The sequence below is a fragment of the Gorilla gorilla genome, chromosome 1 (genome assembly GCF_029281585.2).
Source record: "Gorilla gorilla gorilla isolate KB3781 chromosome 1, NHGRI_mGorGor1-v2.1_pri, whole genome shotgun sequence".
Lineage (NCBI taxonomy): Eukaryota > Metazoa > Chordata > Mammalia > Primates > Hominidae > Gorilla > Gorilla gorilla.
In genome coordinates this window covers 36,210,403-36,225,880 of record NC_073224.2, presented here as the reverse complement: position 1 = coordinate 36,225,880, position 15,478 = coordinate 36,210,403, and the positions used below count along the sequence as shown (strand labels likewise).

At 37.4% G+C, this 15,478-nt stretch overlaps 1 protein-coding gene across 8 annotated transcripts in view; it reads right to left on the bottom strand.

Annotated features, from left to right (window-relative positions):
- Nucleotides 1-15,478, bottom strand: part of MIA3 (MIA SH3 domain ER export factor 3) — a 76,284-nt gene that overhangs the window by 1,672 nt on the left and 59,134 nt on the right. For 4 of the 8 annotated variants that reach the window (XM_055379058.2, XM_019030808.4, XM_063708298.1 and 1 more), the window contains 20 exons: nucleotides 14,238-14,326; nucleotides 13,910-13,987; nucleotides 13,717-13,827; nucleotides 12,613-12,684; nucleotides 12,329-12,433; nucleotides 11,531-11,653; nucleotides 11,322-11,433; nucleotides 10,362-10,417; nucleotides 10,181-10,271; nucleotides 9,867-10,005; nucleotides 5,826-5,927; nucleotides 5,136-5,196; nucleotides 4,992-5,027; nucleotides 4,848-4,915; nucleotides 4,643-4,743; nucleotides 4,336-4,473; nucleotides 2,527-2,595; nucleotides 2,318-2,397; nucleotides 2,123-2,194; nucleotides 504-654 (listed from right to left, as the gene is read on the bottom strand). In XM_055379058.2, the coding sequence (XP_055235033.2) occupies nucleotides 504-654; nucleotides 2,123-2,194; nucleotides 2,318-2,397; nucleotides 2,527-2,595; nucleotides 4,336-4,473; nucleotides 4,643-4,743; nucleotides 4,848-4,915; nucleotides 4,992-5,027; nucleotides 5,136-5,196; nucleotides 5,826-5,927; nucleotides 9,867-10,005; nucleotides 10,181-10,271; nucleotides 10,362-10,417; nucleotides 11,322-11,433; nucleotides 11,531-11,653; nucleotides 12,329-12,433; nucleotides 12,613-12,684; nucleotides 13,717-13,827; nucleotides 13,910-13,987; nucleotides 14,238-14,326 (1,854 nt within the window). The remainder of the gene's footprint in view (nucleotides 1-503; nucleotides 655-2,122; nucleotides 2,195-2,317; nucleotides 2,398-2,526; nucleotides 2,596-4,335; nucleotides 4,474-4,642; nucleotides 4,744-4,847; nucleotides 4,916-4,991; nucleotides 5,028-5,135; nucleotides 5,197-5,825; nucleotides 5,928-9,866; nucleotides 10,006-10,180; nucleotides 10,272-10,361; nucleotides 10,418-11,321; nucleotides 11,434-11,530; nucleotides 11,654-12,328; nucleotides 12,434-12,612; nucleotides 12,685-13,716; nucleotides 13,828-13,909; nucleotides 13,988-14,237; nucleotides 14,327-15,478) is intronic. The other 4 variants (XM_004028441.5, XM_055379067.2, XM_063708299.1 and 1 more) reach the window with 1 other exon arrangement.

Below are 15,478 nucleotides of genomic sequence, written 5' to 3'. Positions count from 1 at the left end.
AGCAGCTATCTAATGATAGCTGTTAAATTCTACCTTCTCTTTCATATCTCCCTTCTTTGTATTCCCAAGGTGAGGGTTGAGGGTTTTGTCTTTCCTTAATATTCTGTGACCTACTGCTTATGCTTCCATTATGGGTGATTAGAAGCTTTATGTTGTAGAATGTGTATATTTGTGACATCTTAGTTAGGGGATGTATTTTATCTACCTTGCTATCCATTGCAGAGCCTAGTACACAGCCACAGATGTTCAATGTGATGAATATTTCTGGCTTTTTATAAATAGCCCCTTTCCTTGTTCTATTAGAGACAACTATTGCCCATCTAATCACAGGAGATTATGTAGCACCCTTTGTGTCTGAAGAAACTTGGGGAAAAGTTACAGTGTACTCAATCAGCTTCATTGCTGCATTGCAAAGCCCCACAATTGCAGTTGTTTTAGCAAGGGATAGAGGGAGAAGATGAATGTGCTTTACAAGTCAATTACTACTGTTCAGATCATCTTACCAAAGGGTGGAGGAAGTGGCCGAGGCCCAAAAGGTCCGCAGAGCTGAGGTGGTGGTCCATATCGAATGGGTGGTGGTACAGGGCCTCCCATGGGGGTGCTCATGAGAGGGACTCCTGGGAAAGGAGGGGGCCCTTTTGGAGCCATATTAACCTGCAGAGTAGAAACAATTGAAGTTTTGAAATACTATGGTATGACAGACAAAAGCACCAACACCACTAAAAACTAAAACCCAATGAAGCAGATGTCAGGCACTTGTCCAAAGAGCAGAATTAGTGCAAAAAACTCTATCCCTCTCATTTGTTCCCACTGACAAGCTTAGAAAGGTTAAAAGTATGCCACAGGAGTGAACACTTGCTGTATCATATTATTGCTTACATCTGCAAATGGAAGGGAAAGCACAGGTTATAAATGGAGGTCATTCCTGACTAATGATAGAAGTTATGCCATTCATACATCTATTTCTAAGGCAGTCACTCCCTCTGCACATCCCTCCCATCAGAGTAATTTCCATATTAAGAATGCAGAGAATGAAAGGGAATGAAAAATCCATTCTCTACCATGTAACAGCGATTATTCAGAGTACCTTCTGTAGGCCTTACATATATTAACACGAATTCTCACATCTCTAAATCTCTAATAGGACCATCTTGTTCTAAATATGCAGGAACACAGGCACAGAGAGTATTAGATTTGCTGACGGTCACACAGTATGTAAGAGGCTGGCTGGAATTCCATGCCAGGTTTGACTCCAAGGCCACGTTCTTTCCACCTCTGCTTCTCCTTTCTAACAAAGTAGTCTCTACACTCTTTGAAGTCTCCTACTTCAAAGGGGTCTTGGGTCTTATCCAAGCTGCCCTTGGATAAAAACATTTCTCAAGAAATGTGTATTCCTGGAGTCCTGTGCTGGAACTTGGAAGTATTTTCCAAGAGAAACAATGTTATGTACACAAATTATACAGGCACAGCTCTATTCACCTTCATTCGCTAGTAATACTGTCTACTATGAGATACTGATTAATCACTTCCTATGGGAAAGTGGGTTGGAAACTCTCAATCATTAAAATTATTTTAATTTCAACGTCGAGAATCACAGTGAGGTATGATCAGAGGACTTACCAGCCGTAACAGCTATACAAGTTACAAGAGAATACACTTATGTGGACACTGTTTAAGGACACTGCTGGGAACTGGCTCAATGGGTAATTATAGACTTCCACTATTCAGTATTTCACTTCCAGCAAACATTCTTCTGTTATCAATCTGTAATTTCAGATCATTCAAAATAGGGTTTGCCTAGTATACAACTGTAGGTATTCTTAAATAGCACACTTCCAAATGAAGACATAATAATGAATTACACAATTTACAATGAATTTACTTTGCCTAAGAGCATTAAACACTGAGACACACAAGAGTGGGGACTTTTCACTTTTGTTTAAGTTAATTACAGTTACAGCAGATGCTCTACACAGGTTAAATGTCTAACCAAACAGGAGAGAGGAGAAAAGGCCAATGAATCCGTCAGATTTCAGCAACACTCCCAAGTCAAGGATAAAAGTAAGATCAATATTGCCATGCAACTTATAGCCCAGTTCAGTCCACACTTCTAAGTACTTACTGCTACTGGACGCTCAGCCAAAGATGTAATGCTGGGAACTGAGGGGACTTCAGGCTCTTGGAGAACAGTTTGCTTTTTTAAAAAAAAAATGAGATAGTACAGATAGAACACACAAATAGGAGATGAGGCAAAGAGAGATGTAGGAAGAGCTAAATGTTCCTGAAATAACTAATTATTCAAAATGGGTGCATTTACCTTGCCTTCATCGAGTACCCTGGTAGGGGAAGAGCCTCTTGAGCTGCTGTTCATCATGGTAGCTGTACCAGATCCTGGATCTGTTAGAGACCAGAGAACTGATTTAGACTTATTCTGACTTGTGTACTCTGTGAGGAGGATTAAAAAAAAAAATCCTCTCCCCACTTCCTGCATGGTTTTAGACTCTTTGAACACTCTTGCTCCCTTACCAGAAGGAGAGGGTTTCCCAGATGCCTCAGCTGACCATCGAGGATGAGGTAGAGGCCCGTCCACTGATCCTTGAGAAAGAAATAACAGAGTCCTTATATGTATTTTTTGGAAGAAATAATAAATTGTGGACAGATCAGGGTTCAAGTCTTATCTGGAAAGCAACATTAAAAATAGGTCTCCCAATACTTATGAAGGGAAATCACTTACAATTTATGCACGGACTTAAAGAATTAAAATAAGAACTGCCTTGCACTGAAAGAACAATAAACCCTGCACATTAATGGCTCTGGTTCTATACTTCAAGCTACAGACTTACATGTACAGTATTCTACATGGTGATTTTTGTTCAGTGTATATGTAATCTGACTTCCGTATCTTACTGAGTATTATAGACATATTTAGGATTCAAAATAGACTCAACAGCGTTTCATACTATAGTAATGAGAAGTGGAAACATGTATGCCACATAAACGATACAGTTATTAAGGCTACTTTTATAATACAGTTGACTCGAACAATGCAGGGTTAGGTGTGCTGATCCCCTGCGCAGTCAAAAATCCACGTGTAACTTTTGACTCCCCAAAACCTACCTACTAATAAATAGCCTACTATTGACCAGAAGCCTTACCAATAACATAAACAGTTAACACATATTCTGTACATATATTGTATACTGTATTCTTACTTTAATAAAGTAAGCTAAATAAAATGTTATTGAAATCATAAGGAAGAGGAAATGTATTTATAACACTGTATTGTATTTGTACTGTACGTGTACATGGTCTGTTTACAAGATGAATCGTCTGACTGAAATGACTGCTGCTGCACACTCCAAACTATGGTATATATCAAAGCAATTCAACTTTTTCTAGTAGTGTCATGACTTTGCTTCTTGAGAATACTTCCAGCATCACTAGTGGCATTTTATATGGGTCCCGTGGTGTTATTCAAGGTTTATGTTATTGCACTAAACATGAAAAATACACAAGAACCATGAGAGATTATGTTTACTGTGATACACAATTTACTGGAAAGATGAACTGCCCACATGCAGATTAACATCACACGGTGTTTTAAGCAGATACTCACAACACTTGAGCTCACTGCAATAGCAACAGGAGGTGGTTATGAAATTATTGTAGTACTACAGTATGTACTACAGCTAATCTTATGCATTTATGATTTAAAACTGCATCTTTACATGTGTTTACTTTTTCCCAATTGTGAATGGTGTCATGTACATCTGTGCTTGTGCAAGTTTTGATAAATTTTAACTTTTTAAAATAGATCTTTGTATGTTTTCCAAGTTTATAACACAGACTAGTATCTACATATATTTTATGCATTCATGACATACATACATTTTTCTTAATTTTTTTATATTTCTAGGCTATGTGGTTCATCTGCAAGTTCTTTCAAATTATTGCAAAGCTCCAAAAAATTTCCCAAAATATTTTTTGAAAAAAATCTGCATGGAAGTGGACCTGCACAGACCAAACTAGTGGTGTTCAAGGGTCAGCTGTATTTGGGAGAGGAATCCCACAGAACTTTAATTGAAAGATAAGGGCTTACACTTCAGAGTAAAAAATTAAAGAGAAACAAAACAATAAAGGAAAATAATAAATGCCTTCTGTTCTAAAGCAAACCTTGCAGCTGAATACTTGCAGTTGAATCCACCAAGACAAATTAAGAAATTTTCTTTTCTATACTGGACAGACCCGAATTCTAAAGTGTTTGCATTAGAATTCTCAAATAAAAGGGAAAAAGCCACCCAAAAGAGTATTGCAAGGAAACATGTGAATGCTCACCAAATTCACTTCTAGGCATATCTCTTCGATTGAGAGTAGCAGAGAGAGGTCTCACGGGTGGCTCCACTGTCAATGGAGGGGAGCATTCTCCACCACTCACAGGGGATGGGCCAAAAGAGCCATTCTGGCTCAGAGGACCTAAAGATGACAGCATCTTGTTAGCATTTTAAGACGGCGTTTTTTTCTTTATTCAGTTCTTGGGATTATTCCTAGGGTACCATAACCATTACACACAGAAACAAAAAGTCACTTATATACATTTTACATCAAAAAACAGATTGTTGCCCTTTACAAGGTGCTCCCTTACCTCTCCGTGGAGGGTTTTGTGTATTTGGTTTTCCTGGCATTGGTTTTACAATCACAGGTTCTTCTTGCAGCATTGCCATCTTTTGTGTTAATTCTAATAATCTTGAATATAGAGAAAGAATATTTAAGAAAGAGTTAAATATGAAATAGAAACCAATTCCTTAAGAGAACACGCACTGAAAATATAGGCATCAAAATCCACATACTTGTGTCTCAAGTTGGCAGCTTCCCTTTTCTCTTCAGCTATAGCTCTTTCTGCAGCACGAGCTTTGAGCTATTGAAGAAAAATATCCAAATTCAGTTGTGGGAGACTATGCACAAAATAAGGGAAAGAAAAAAAGAAATCTTACCCAGTTTTCATGAGCTTTCTTCTCATGGGTAGCAATCTGAAAAAGATAATACATCACAAAATATGCTTACAGATTCATTATAATAGCCTCTATTAGTTATCAAAGAATTCCGGGCACTATATAGTAGGGCACTAGAATTATTACCTGGTTTTTAAATGACCGCTCTGTCTTCTGTAATTCATCCTCCATTTCTTCAATTCTCCGCCTAAGAATTACACTTGGCTTTACCATTTAAAGCACAACTGAATAAAAACCCAAACAATCTGACTATGTTAACCGTTACCCTAACAACTGTACCCTAATAGAGCTTATCCAGAAATATAAAGCATATTTTACATGGTTGGTTATAACAAAAGTACAATATGATGAAAACTAATGATACATAATTTCCTTTAACAGCTGGAGATTGAGTTGATATATTACAATTCCTTTAACTGTTCCTAAATATGTTCTCAAATAATCCTATTATTAATATCTTCCACTATAAGCCTTTTTTCATCCTTTAATTACATCATAAAAATTTTCCCAAAGTTAGGACTACTGGGTCTATCAAATGGCAAAATCACTTTAATGGCTTTTGATACATCATATAACAAACTGCTCCCACCCGCTCCAACCCCCAGAACTGTTTGCACGAATCAAGTTCCCTTACAGTTTTGCCAACACTGGGTATTTGTAAATATTTTTCCATTTGTCAACTTAAAATTTAGTTTTTCTTTTGTGTGAATTGATGTATTCATGTCCTCTAACCATTTATTTACGCTTCTGTGATAATAAAAAAAGCCAACACTAGTTTCATTAGCCACTGATACCCTCTTTAGGAGGTGAACTTACTTGTAAGTTTTTACTTCCTCTGCAGCCGAAACTGCCTTTTCATCTGCAGCTGACAGCCTGTGCTCTCTTTCTTGCCGTTCATACTCTTCTTGACTCAGTTTCCTAAGATAAAACTGGTTGTCAGTGAAAGTGTTTCTCTTTTCCTCCTGGCATTCTGTCTGAATACTCCAATAAAATCTCACTTCCTATCCTATTCTTAAAAATGCATAGATTATACAGTCATAGGAAGGAAATAAAACTGTCCTTTAGGATAAAAATCCAACTGTGGCCTGTTGATACATCACCTGCATTTTCTAACGTCTCATAATTCTCTCCTCACTAGTAAATGAAACAAATGTGAAAAAACACTATGTGTCAAAGACCGTTGGGTTGAAATGATGCTCACTTTTCTTCAATGTAGAACGCCAGGACTGATCAACCTAACACAGTTAAGCTTATTAGGATGATGCAGGAGATAATTCTCTTATTTCCATGGAAAGACCACTAATTAATTTTCTTATGGGCTGTTTCTCAATCCAAGGCTGGTACCATGATAAAGACAGCCAATGAAAGAGCTTTTTAGAACATGTCCTTAACTGTACAATTAACCCCAGAACATTTTCACACTTCAGATATGGAGCTCCCCTACCTATTTCAATGGAATCATGATAAAGCAGCGACACAAATCCGAGTACTGGCAATGTCTGTTGAACAGAAAAAGAATCCAAACTGTCCCATAATCAGGGTGCTATGTACTGGAAATTGGTTTTAACCTGATAACCTTCAAGCTCAAGAGGTCAGCCAACTATAACACAGATTGTAAAGGCAGCAACATTTAATGGTTTAAAAGTCCTACTTGTAGTTACCCTTGTACTTCTTTACTCATAGTTCTGATGCAAAAGATACTTGAAAATTTTCTATAAATTGGAAACAAAAATAGAGGAGCTATAGTAAAAAGGGTTATTAACACCAAAGAGAAAAAAGTTTATGTATTCTTTTACAACTGCTCATTCAATAAATACTTCAGCAAATATTTTATGAGTGGTTATAATATACTAATTACCTTGTAAGAGGCTAAGATAAAGGTAAGCGTATGGTAAGTACCACCTCTGCACTAATGGAGCTCACAGCTGAATGTGTAAAAGGTGCATATAAGAACAGAACAATCCCTCTCTGACTCTGGCTTAGGAAGGGATGTGGAAAAAACAAGTCTTGAAGAAGGATTCAAGAGAATTTTGTTTCCAATAATGGATGAGTTAGTCTGCAAACACTGAAAATAAGAACATATGGACAAAAATAGAATGTGCTCGAAGGCATCAGAAAGCTAATAAGGCAGTGAAGAAAATCCAGTAGGAAAAAACACAGAATTATAAGTAAGCCCGGCATTTTAAGCCATTTCCCCCCAGGTTCATCCATGCATTGAAGACAATGCAGATATGTAAGAAGGTTGAAAAGAACTTTCAACAGATCCCTGGGTTGAGAGAAACAAGAAGCGGAGGGAGTTCAGGGCTGCCAATGAGAAGGACCCCTAGTAAAAGCCCTAGGCTTTGGGTTGAGACCAGAAAAGAGCTGCACACTTGGAGTACTGAACAGGCAATAAATACAATGTCCTTTAAAGGAACTAAGCCATTTCTGAATGATTTTAATTGCTAACTGGAATAAAGTAATGACCACCTGCTAGAGGTAATCTCATATCTTTTATGTAGGACGATAACATCATCTTAGACCTCAAATATTGTACAATTTTCCCCTACAATTTTCAAAAACAATGTTCACCACTCCATCAAAACCAACCAGGCATTCCACAAGACTAGACAATGTAATCACAATCTAGAAGACCAGAGAAACACACTCATAAGGGATCCACATAATAGGATTACCACATAGATTTTAAAGCAATTGTGCCTTACAAATTGGAGGAAGTACAAGTCAGGATTACACATTTCAGCAGAGGATTAGAAACTATAAAAGTGAAAAATAGTGAAACCAAAAAGAACTCAATGATTTTAGCAGATTAGACAACTGAGGTGAGATTTTTAGCACATTGGAAGATAGGTCAGAAGAAAACATTCAGAATGAAGCACATTCAGAATATAGGAGGCACTGGGCGAAGGGTAGGGGTGGGAGATCCTAGTATGTTGAATTGGATTCTCAGGACAAGTGAGAATGAGATAGAATTAATATGTGAAAAAAGAGGCTCCAAACTCAAGAGATGTTTATAACCTCAAGCAGTATAAATGCAAAAGAAAAAGCAGGAGGGTAGGGTGGAGGGGTGATGACAAAACCCTACATGTAGGCACCTCCCAAGAAAACTGCTGAAAAACCAAAAAGAAAAATGACTAAAGGCAGCTAGGGCAGGTATAAAACATTTGAAAAAAGAGAAAAGAGAAAATAAGAATGATAATAGATTCCTCAAAGAAACTTTAAAACTAGAGGATAACTGGTTATCTTTAAAGTGCTGATATTAAACAACTATCGAAATTCCAGAACCAGCAGAAAGATCCTTTTAAAATGGAGTCAAACTAAAGACATTTTCATACAAAAGTAAACTGAACCTGCATTAAAGTATATTCTTTGGCCGGGCACGGTGGCTCACACCTGTAATCCCAGCACTTTGGGAGGCCGAGGCGGGTGGATCACGAGGTCAGGAGATCGAGACCATCCTGGCTAACATAGGTGAAACCCCATCTCTACTAAAAATACAAAAAAAATTAGCCGGGCATGGTGGCGAGTGCCTGTAGTCCCAGCTACTCGGGAGACTGAGGCAGGAGAATGGCATGAACCTGGGAGGCGGAGCTTGCAGTGAGCTGAGACCACGCCACTGCACTCCAGCCTGGGCGGCAGAGTGAGACTCTGTCTCAAAAAAAAAAAAAAAAAAAAAAAGGAAAGAAAGACAGTCTGGAGATACGTGATTAGCTAGGGGACTGGCATAAAAGATGACAAGGGCCTGAACTAACACAGTGACTTTAGGGGTGGACAGCAGAGTACAAACCACACATGGAGACTGAATGAATTTTGGGGAAGTTGAATAAAACACTGCCACATCAATGGGTTAACTGTATCATGAAGAAAAACAGTTGCCATTTAAGTAATTCACATTACTATTGGAGGCAGAGAAGTGCTCTTTTTTAAAAAGTAATGAAATGAGGAATGTCTCTCTGAAGCAGGACAGGCATTTATTTAGAGCTGGCCTGAGCAAAACCTGGAAAATCTAAACTGGCTGCTTGGTGAGCAAAGAATTAGAGAAAAAGTTAATGGTATGGTTTCAATATTTAATGGTATACAGCAGTAGCAGTCTAAGCATTTAAAAAAGTTAAATTTGCTTAGCAAGAGAGGCCTTCTCACACACTGCCATATACACCAAAGAGTAAAACATAAGAGCAAACACAAATAGCAACTGCCACAGATAACCTATTTTTAGAGAATTCAGATGTTTTTGTGGACAAAAAACTTGAACTATAAAAATATACCTCTCAAAAGGTACCTCGCTCGAAATCTGAGATATGTATTTCAGAGGATTAATATCTAAATATACACACCAAATAGTTCTATATTCAAAACTCCTAATATCTTTGCCACAATTATGTTTAGTTTGAATATTTGATTCTGTGAAGTCCAAAACTAAATGTACCTTCAATAAGTAAATTTTCCTTTTTTGAAGTTTTTATTCTACTAAAACACGTGTCATACAAATCCCTCAGACTGTTTAAAGGAAATTACATAATTGACCACAAAGAAAGGAAAGTGAAACAAGTGGCGGAGCCACAGACAAGGCATGGCCAGATCTTCAAAAGAGAAGCACTCCCACAGCAGCGACCGCCAGTACCAGTACACTGCTCCCCCTTAAGTGAGTTACAGGCAACAGTTTTTGACTACTGGTTAGAAAGGAAAGAAAAATGCAGCTTATGAGAAACAAAGCAGAAAGAAAGAAAGACAAATTTATACTAATTACAGATGCAAAAGAGTATAAATAATCCTGAAAAACGATAACATTATCTATATTAGTACACATTTATTTAGTGACATGACAATACAGTTAACAGTAAATGATGATAATCTTACTTTTGCAAAGCCATCTCCTTCTGTTGATAGAGCTCATTCAGAATCTCCACTTTCTGCCTCAAGGTTTTGCATTCATCTTCCAGTCCAGCTTTGGCAGCTTGTAGTGAGTTGCGGTCATCTTCCAATTTCTTTACCTGGTCTGTAAAGGATAAAACATTTGAGTTCCATATGTGTGCACGAGAACTTGAGAACCTGGTTGGGGGCTGGTGCTGAGAGAAATGAGAAGTACGAAAGCAGGAAGCCGCTCTTCATCTTTCTAATGCAATTTTGTATCTTTCCAATATATAGCAATTTCTTCTCAAGAAGCAACCTACCTTCCAGGTTACATTTAGTGGACACGGAGGCTCTTAGCTTAAGCTGTAAAAGCTTTAGATCCTCTTCAACTACCGATATTGCAGTCTGTGTCTAAAAATTGCAGAAGAGACAAGTATTCATAAAAGTGAGGCATAGTAGAAGTATTCACAGGCAATTATGGGACTCTAAAAAGGATTATACCCGAGAGACATCCATCATCTGCTTAATTTGATTTTTCATCTTCTCATTCCGGTCACCTAAAAAACAAAAGGCTTTCTTTCATTGCTTTTTCTTCCCTTGCTTTTTAAATCTATATTTTCTTGATTTACCCAAAACTAAACAACTGTCATGTTCAAACATTTAAAGAACAAACAAAAACAGAAAAGGATTAGACTGACTTTTAAGAGAACTGCAAACTTAAGACTGAAAAAGTGAATTCCCATTTGTACAATAAACATGTTATACATGCCATTATTGAGCAAGAAGAAACATGTGAGATAAAGCTCTTTCTTCCATCTGGGCTTAGTGTCTTATTCAGAAAGATTCCCTCCTATTCTCCTCCAGAATCTACTACCAGGTGTGGTTTAAAACACCCACTACACAAGCAATATCCAACTTGAGAGAGGGCATCTAGAAACATTTTCCTCATCAGTAAACACTGCAACACTATAGCCTCCACTCTCATGGCCTTAGTTTATGGATCCAACCACCTCAGTACTCTCAAAACCAGTTGTGGTTTTCTTTCACGGCCTTAGTCAGTTTATGCCTCCAACCACCTCAGTGCTCTTAAAACCAGTTGTGGGCCTTAAAACCACACAGCTACTGAGATGACAAGTTTTAAAATGTTATCTCCATGAAACTGAAAAACAAGTTTCTACTACTGTATGTGTTCAATACTTAGAGGTGTAAGACATGACCAGTGCAGCTCCCGTGCACCCTTCTAGTCTCAATGTAAAAAACAAAGTCAGTGTTCATTGCATGCTTATTGCTACACCACACCCTAGCAATCCACCTCTGCCCAATGCAAACAGACATACATTCAAATCCAATGCATTTACAACTCGAAAGCTTAAGAGGAAATTCAGCCAGCTGAAAAGTAGCACTGGTGCACTTAAAGACAAGAAGGCAAAAGGGGTCCATCCTCCTTGAGGCTGATCTTACCTCCCACTTCTCCATTTGCTAATTCATCTGAATCATTTCCACCTTTATTTTGACCCTCAGATTCAGATTCACACTCTAACAGATTCAACTGTGTAATGCAGTTAGTCAAAGCCTAGAAAAGAAGTAAAAGGGCATTAAGAGTCTTTCCATTTAATTCAACAGATTTCATAATTCACAAGAATTAAGCTTGTATTCATGAACGCACTTACATTAATATTATCATCCTTGTGAGTAAGAGCTACTTCCAAATCTTTCTGAGACTTCTCAAATGATTTGATTTGCTCACTGAGCTCAGCATGTAATTTACTCCAGTCTTCGATTTCCTGCTGCAACTGAAAAGTTAAAACACATGATTCCCACAGGTTAGGGCTTTTGCACTGGAGACATTAGGACCACATGAATGAGACAGGGAAATAAGGAACCATGCCTCTCCTTGGCCTATCACTATGGGCTAAGACCTTGGTTAAGTGGGAGGAGACAGTGGCCCCAACCCTCAGAGCTGTAGTGAGAACACCAGAGCTATCAAGGAAATTGATCTTGTTTATTGCATCCTTCAGAAAATTGTAGCCAATTCAAATAATTCACTTACAGAAGGAACAGAAGGGCTCATCCTACTATCTCCCAAGTCCACACTCCTGATCATGTAACCTTCCCTTGGCTAGTGAAGCAGTAACTACTCAAAGGAGGGTTATAAAATATCTAACTCTTACGTCTAAAAAGCCAATCTATTACCCACTCGAGGCTACTTAAGTTAATAGCAATTGGTGTTTGACAAAACAAGACTACACACTCTGATAGCCAAAATAAATTGTACAGAACAGAAAATCCAGAACAGATAGAGAATGTATACCTACACTCAATTTTGGAAGCATAGTTTAAACTTTGCATATCTAAGAACAGAATCCTGCACATATATTACCTTAAAAATAGATCTCAGTAAAGGCATTCATGAGGTATGATACTGGGTTCTCTATTTTACATGACCTAGGACACGCACTTTCCTTTACCTGCTCTTTTTTCTTCTTAAGCCTAGCATTTTCTTCTTGAACCCGATGGCATTCAGACTTCACCTTCTCTTCACTAAGCTTAGCTTCATTAAGTGCAATCTGAACCTAATGCAAAACACTCCTATTAGTGAATTAATTCCAAAGAAAACCAGAAAAAGTTACTCTTCCAACCCAACATCATGTAGTTTTCATTTTTTGCACATTCTAGCATACATCAAATTTTTGCTCTGCAATCAAACTATGATATAGTATTAATATCCTGCAGGAATTATAGTCAGCTTTACCTCTGAAAATTCTGAGGCATTCATTGAAATAACATCCTTTAACTTCTCTATAGATTTCTTGTTTTCTGATATCTGCCATGTAAAAACAGAACACAAAATGCATATTAGGATTTTAGTAGAAACACTGGGATACATACTAAGAAGAAGAAACATCAACAAAGTATGTCCCAGAGCCATCCCCTATGTTTCAGGTAAAAGCAGGTGTTTCAGTTTTGCCCTCAGGAAAAATCAAGAACTTAAAGAGGTAAGGGAAAATAATCAAAGGCATAAATATTTCACAGCATACACAACCTTCCTGGTTAGAATAAAATGTGGTAGACGACCAGACTAAAAGGTGAAAGAAAAGAAATTGAAAAAACTTTTAAGTAAACCAGTTCAAATCAATGTGACTTTTTTTTTTTTCTTGTGGCAAGAGAAAAAAATAACCCCCAAGGTACTTTAAAAATTCTCTTGCCTAAATTAAAAATGGTAGGATTGGAATGAGAATAGACAGATCACCCATATAGAATTCTAGATAATTTATGAAGATTCTGGCTCCTCAAGAGGACGGAGCATAACCCTTCACTTTTTAACTGTGGGCTGTGTAACTTCCTTCCAAAGAGTACAATAATGCAAAAAGTTTAAAAAAAAAAAGTAATTTTACAGTGAAGAAACCTGGCAATACTACCTCAATGAGGTCATCAAGATTAATAGGGTGTGGGATTAATGGAACCCTCTCTACTATCTTTGCAACTTTTAGGTCATTCTAAAACTATTCTATTAATAACATAAAATGTTTATAGCAAAAAAAAAAAAAAACTTTGCAAAACAAAACAAAACACAAGGACTGTTCAACTGGGTTTCTTAGTTGTTCCACATGTTTCGGAGGGCAGAGCCAAGCAATATGACAATTACCTAGGGTTGAGAACCAAAATACTTCCTAGGCCTGTAAGAATAATTTCTTGTGTAAGTACTTAAAATTCCACGAAAATGGACAGAAGTAGGTTCAACTTCCCTGACTCGCACTCTTACTTCACATAACAGCATGGAAAATAAAGAGTTCAACTCAATCTACAAAAGAGTTCAAAACCCAAATTATTAGATACTTAGCAGCAAAACTCTTACCAAGTCCTGATTCTTGACATTCTGTTCTCTCTCAGATTCTAGCATAACACGAAGATTTTTAGCTGTGTCATCCAGAATTTCCTGATTTTTTTCAAGTGTCTTGATTTTATCCTACAAAAAAGATATTAAGGTTAGTTATACTCATTACTTTTACTCTTGTTTTAAAAATGTAATCCCCAAAAGAAGTTTTTACCTTAAATTTAATTGCTTCATCAGAGAGAATCATATTTTGTTTCCTGGTTTCCTGAACATGTTTCTTTGATTCCTTGATCTATATAAAATGAAGCATTCAGAATCCAGAAATATAAAGTATAGTGCTACCAGAACTTATTTTCAAGTGACTGACCTCTTACAGAAGAAAACAGTACTTTACACATAAGACTGCTTAAGATCTGGATGGTTTATAGGAATTAATGTAATAATAAATACTATTTAAAAATACCATAGTAACTGAACTATAAGATAGGTGACAAATAATTCAAGCTGGGACCATGAAAAAAAAAAACAAAGAATAATTATACCTTCTGTTCATAATTTGACAATTTTTGTACAAGTTCTGTATTTTCTTTCATGATAGTCTTCAACTTCTCAGAAATTTGCTGTTCCGTGACTGAAAAAAGAAAAAAATAATAAGGTTATTATGATCACTAAATGAAATTGAATTACCCAATGTATCAGCAGCAAAGACATGTTATCTTGCACTATGAGGAAAAAGAACTTCTCAGCATAACTATTATGGTTTTAAAAAGTGATATGGTTTGGTTCTGTGTCTCCACCAAATCTCATAACAAATTATAGTACCCAGTGTTCAGGTGGGGCCTGGTGGAAGGTGATTGGATCATAAGGGTAGATTTCTCATGAGTGGTTTATCACCATCCCTGTGGTGCTATTCTGTGATGGTGACTGAGTTCTTGTGGAATCTGGTTTTAAAAGTGTGCAGCACCTCCCCACTCACTCTCTCTTGCTCCTGCTCCCACCATGTAAGATGGCCTGCTCTCGCTTTGCCTTCTGCTGTGAGTAAAAGCTCCCTGAGGCCTCCTCAGAAGCAGATGCCGCTATACTTCCTACAGCCTGCAGAAACATGAGCTAATTAAACTTCTTATAAATTACCCAGTATCAGGTATTTCTTTTTTTGAGACAGGGTCTTGCTCTGTTGTCCAGGCTGGAGTTGAGTGGTGCAATCTCAGCTCACTGCAAACTCCACCTCCCAAGCTCAAGCAATCCTCCTGCCTCAGCCTCCTGAGTAGCTGGGACTACAGGTGTGTGCCACCACACCCAGCTAACTTTTGTATTTTTTTTATAGAGATGGGGTTTCTCCATGTTGCCCAGGCTGGTCTCGAACTCCTGAGCTCAAGCAATCCTCCGCTTTGGCCTCCCAAAGTGTTGGGATTACAGGCATGAACCACCACACAAGGCCTTGGGTATTTCTTTATAGCAGTGTGAAAACAGATTAACACAAAAAGCAATCTGCTAACAAGAATAAGGATGTAAAAATACTGTTAGAATTTAAGAAAAATATAATAAGAACCTTTATTTCAATGAGAGTTTAATTTATTTCCAAGATGGGAAATACAGTAAAATGTTATAGCTCAATATTCCTCCCTGCATGAAGCATCTTTCTTCTCAGAAAATGGCATCACTTCAAATATGTCATTTGCAAAGAGAAACAGAAAATGCAGGCATGCTGATTTATATTTCTAGTCCTCAAATTATCTACTTAAATAAATATGTAATGTACTGACTAAATCATTAGCACAGGGAC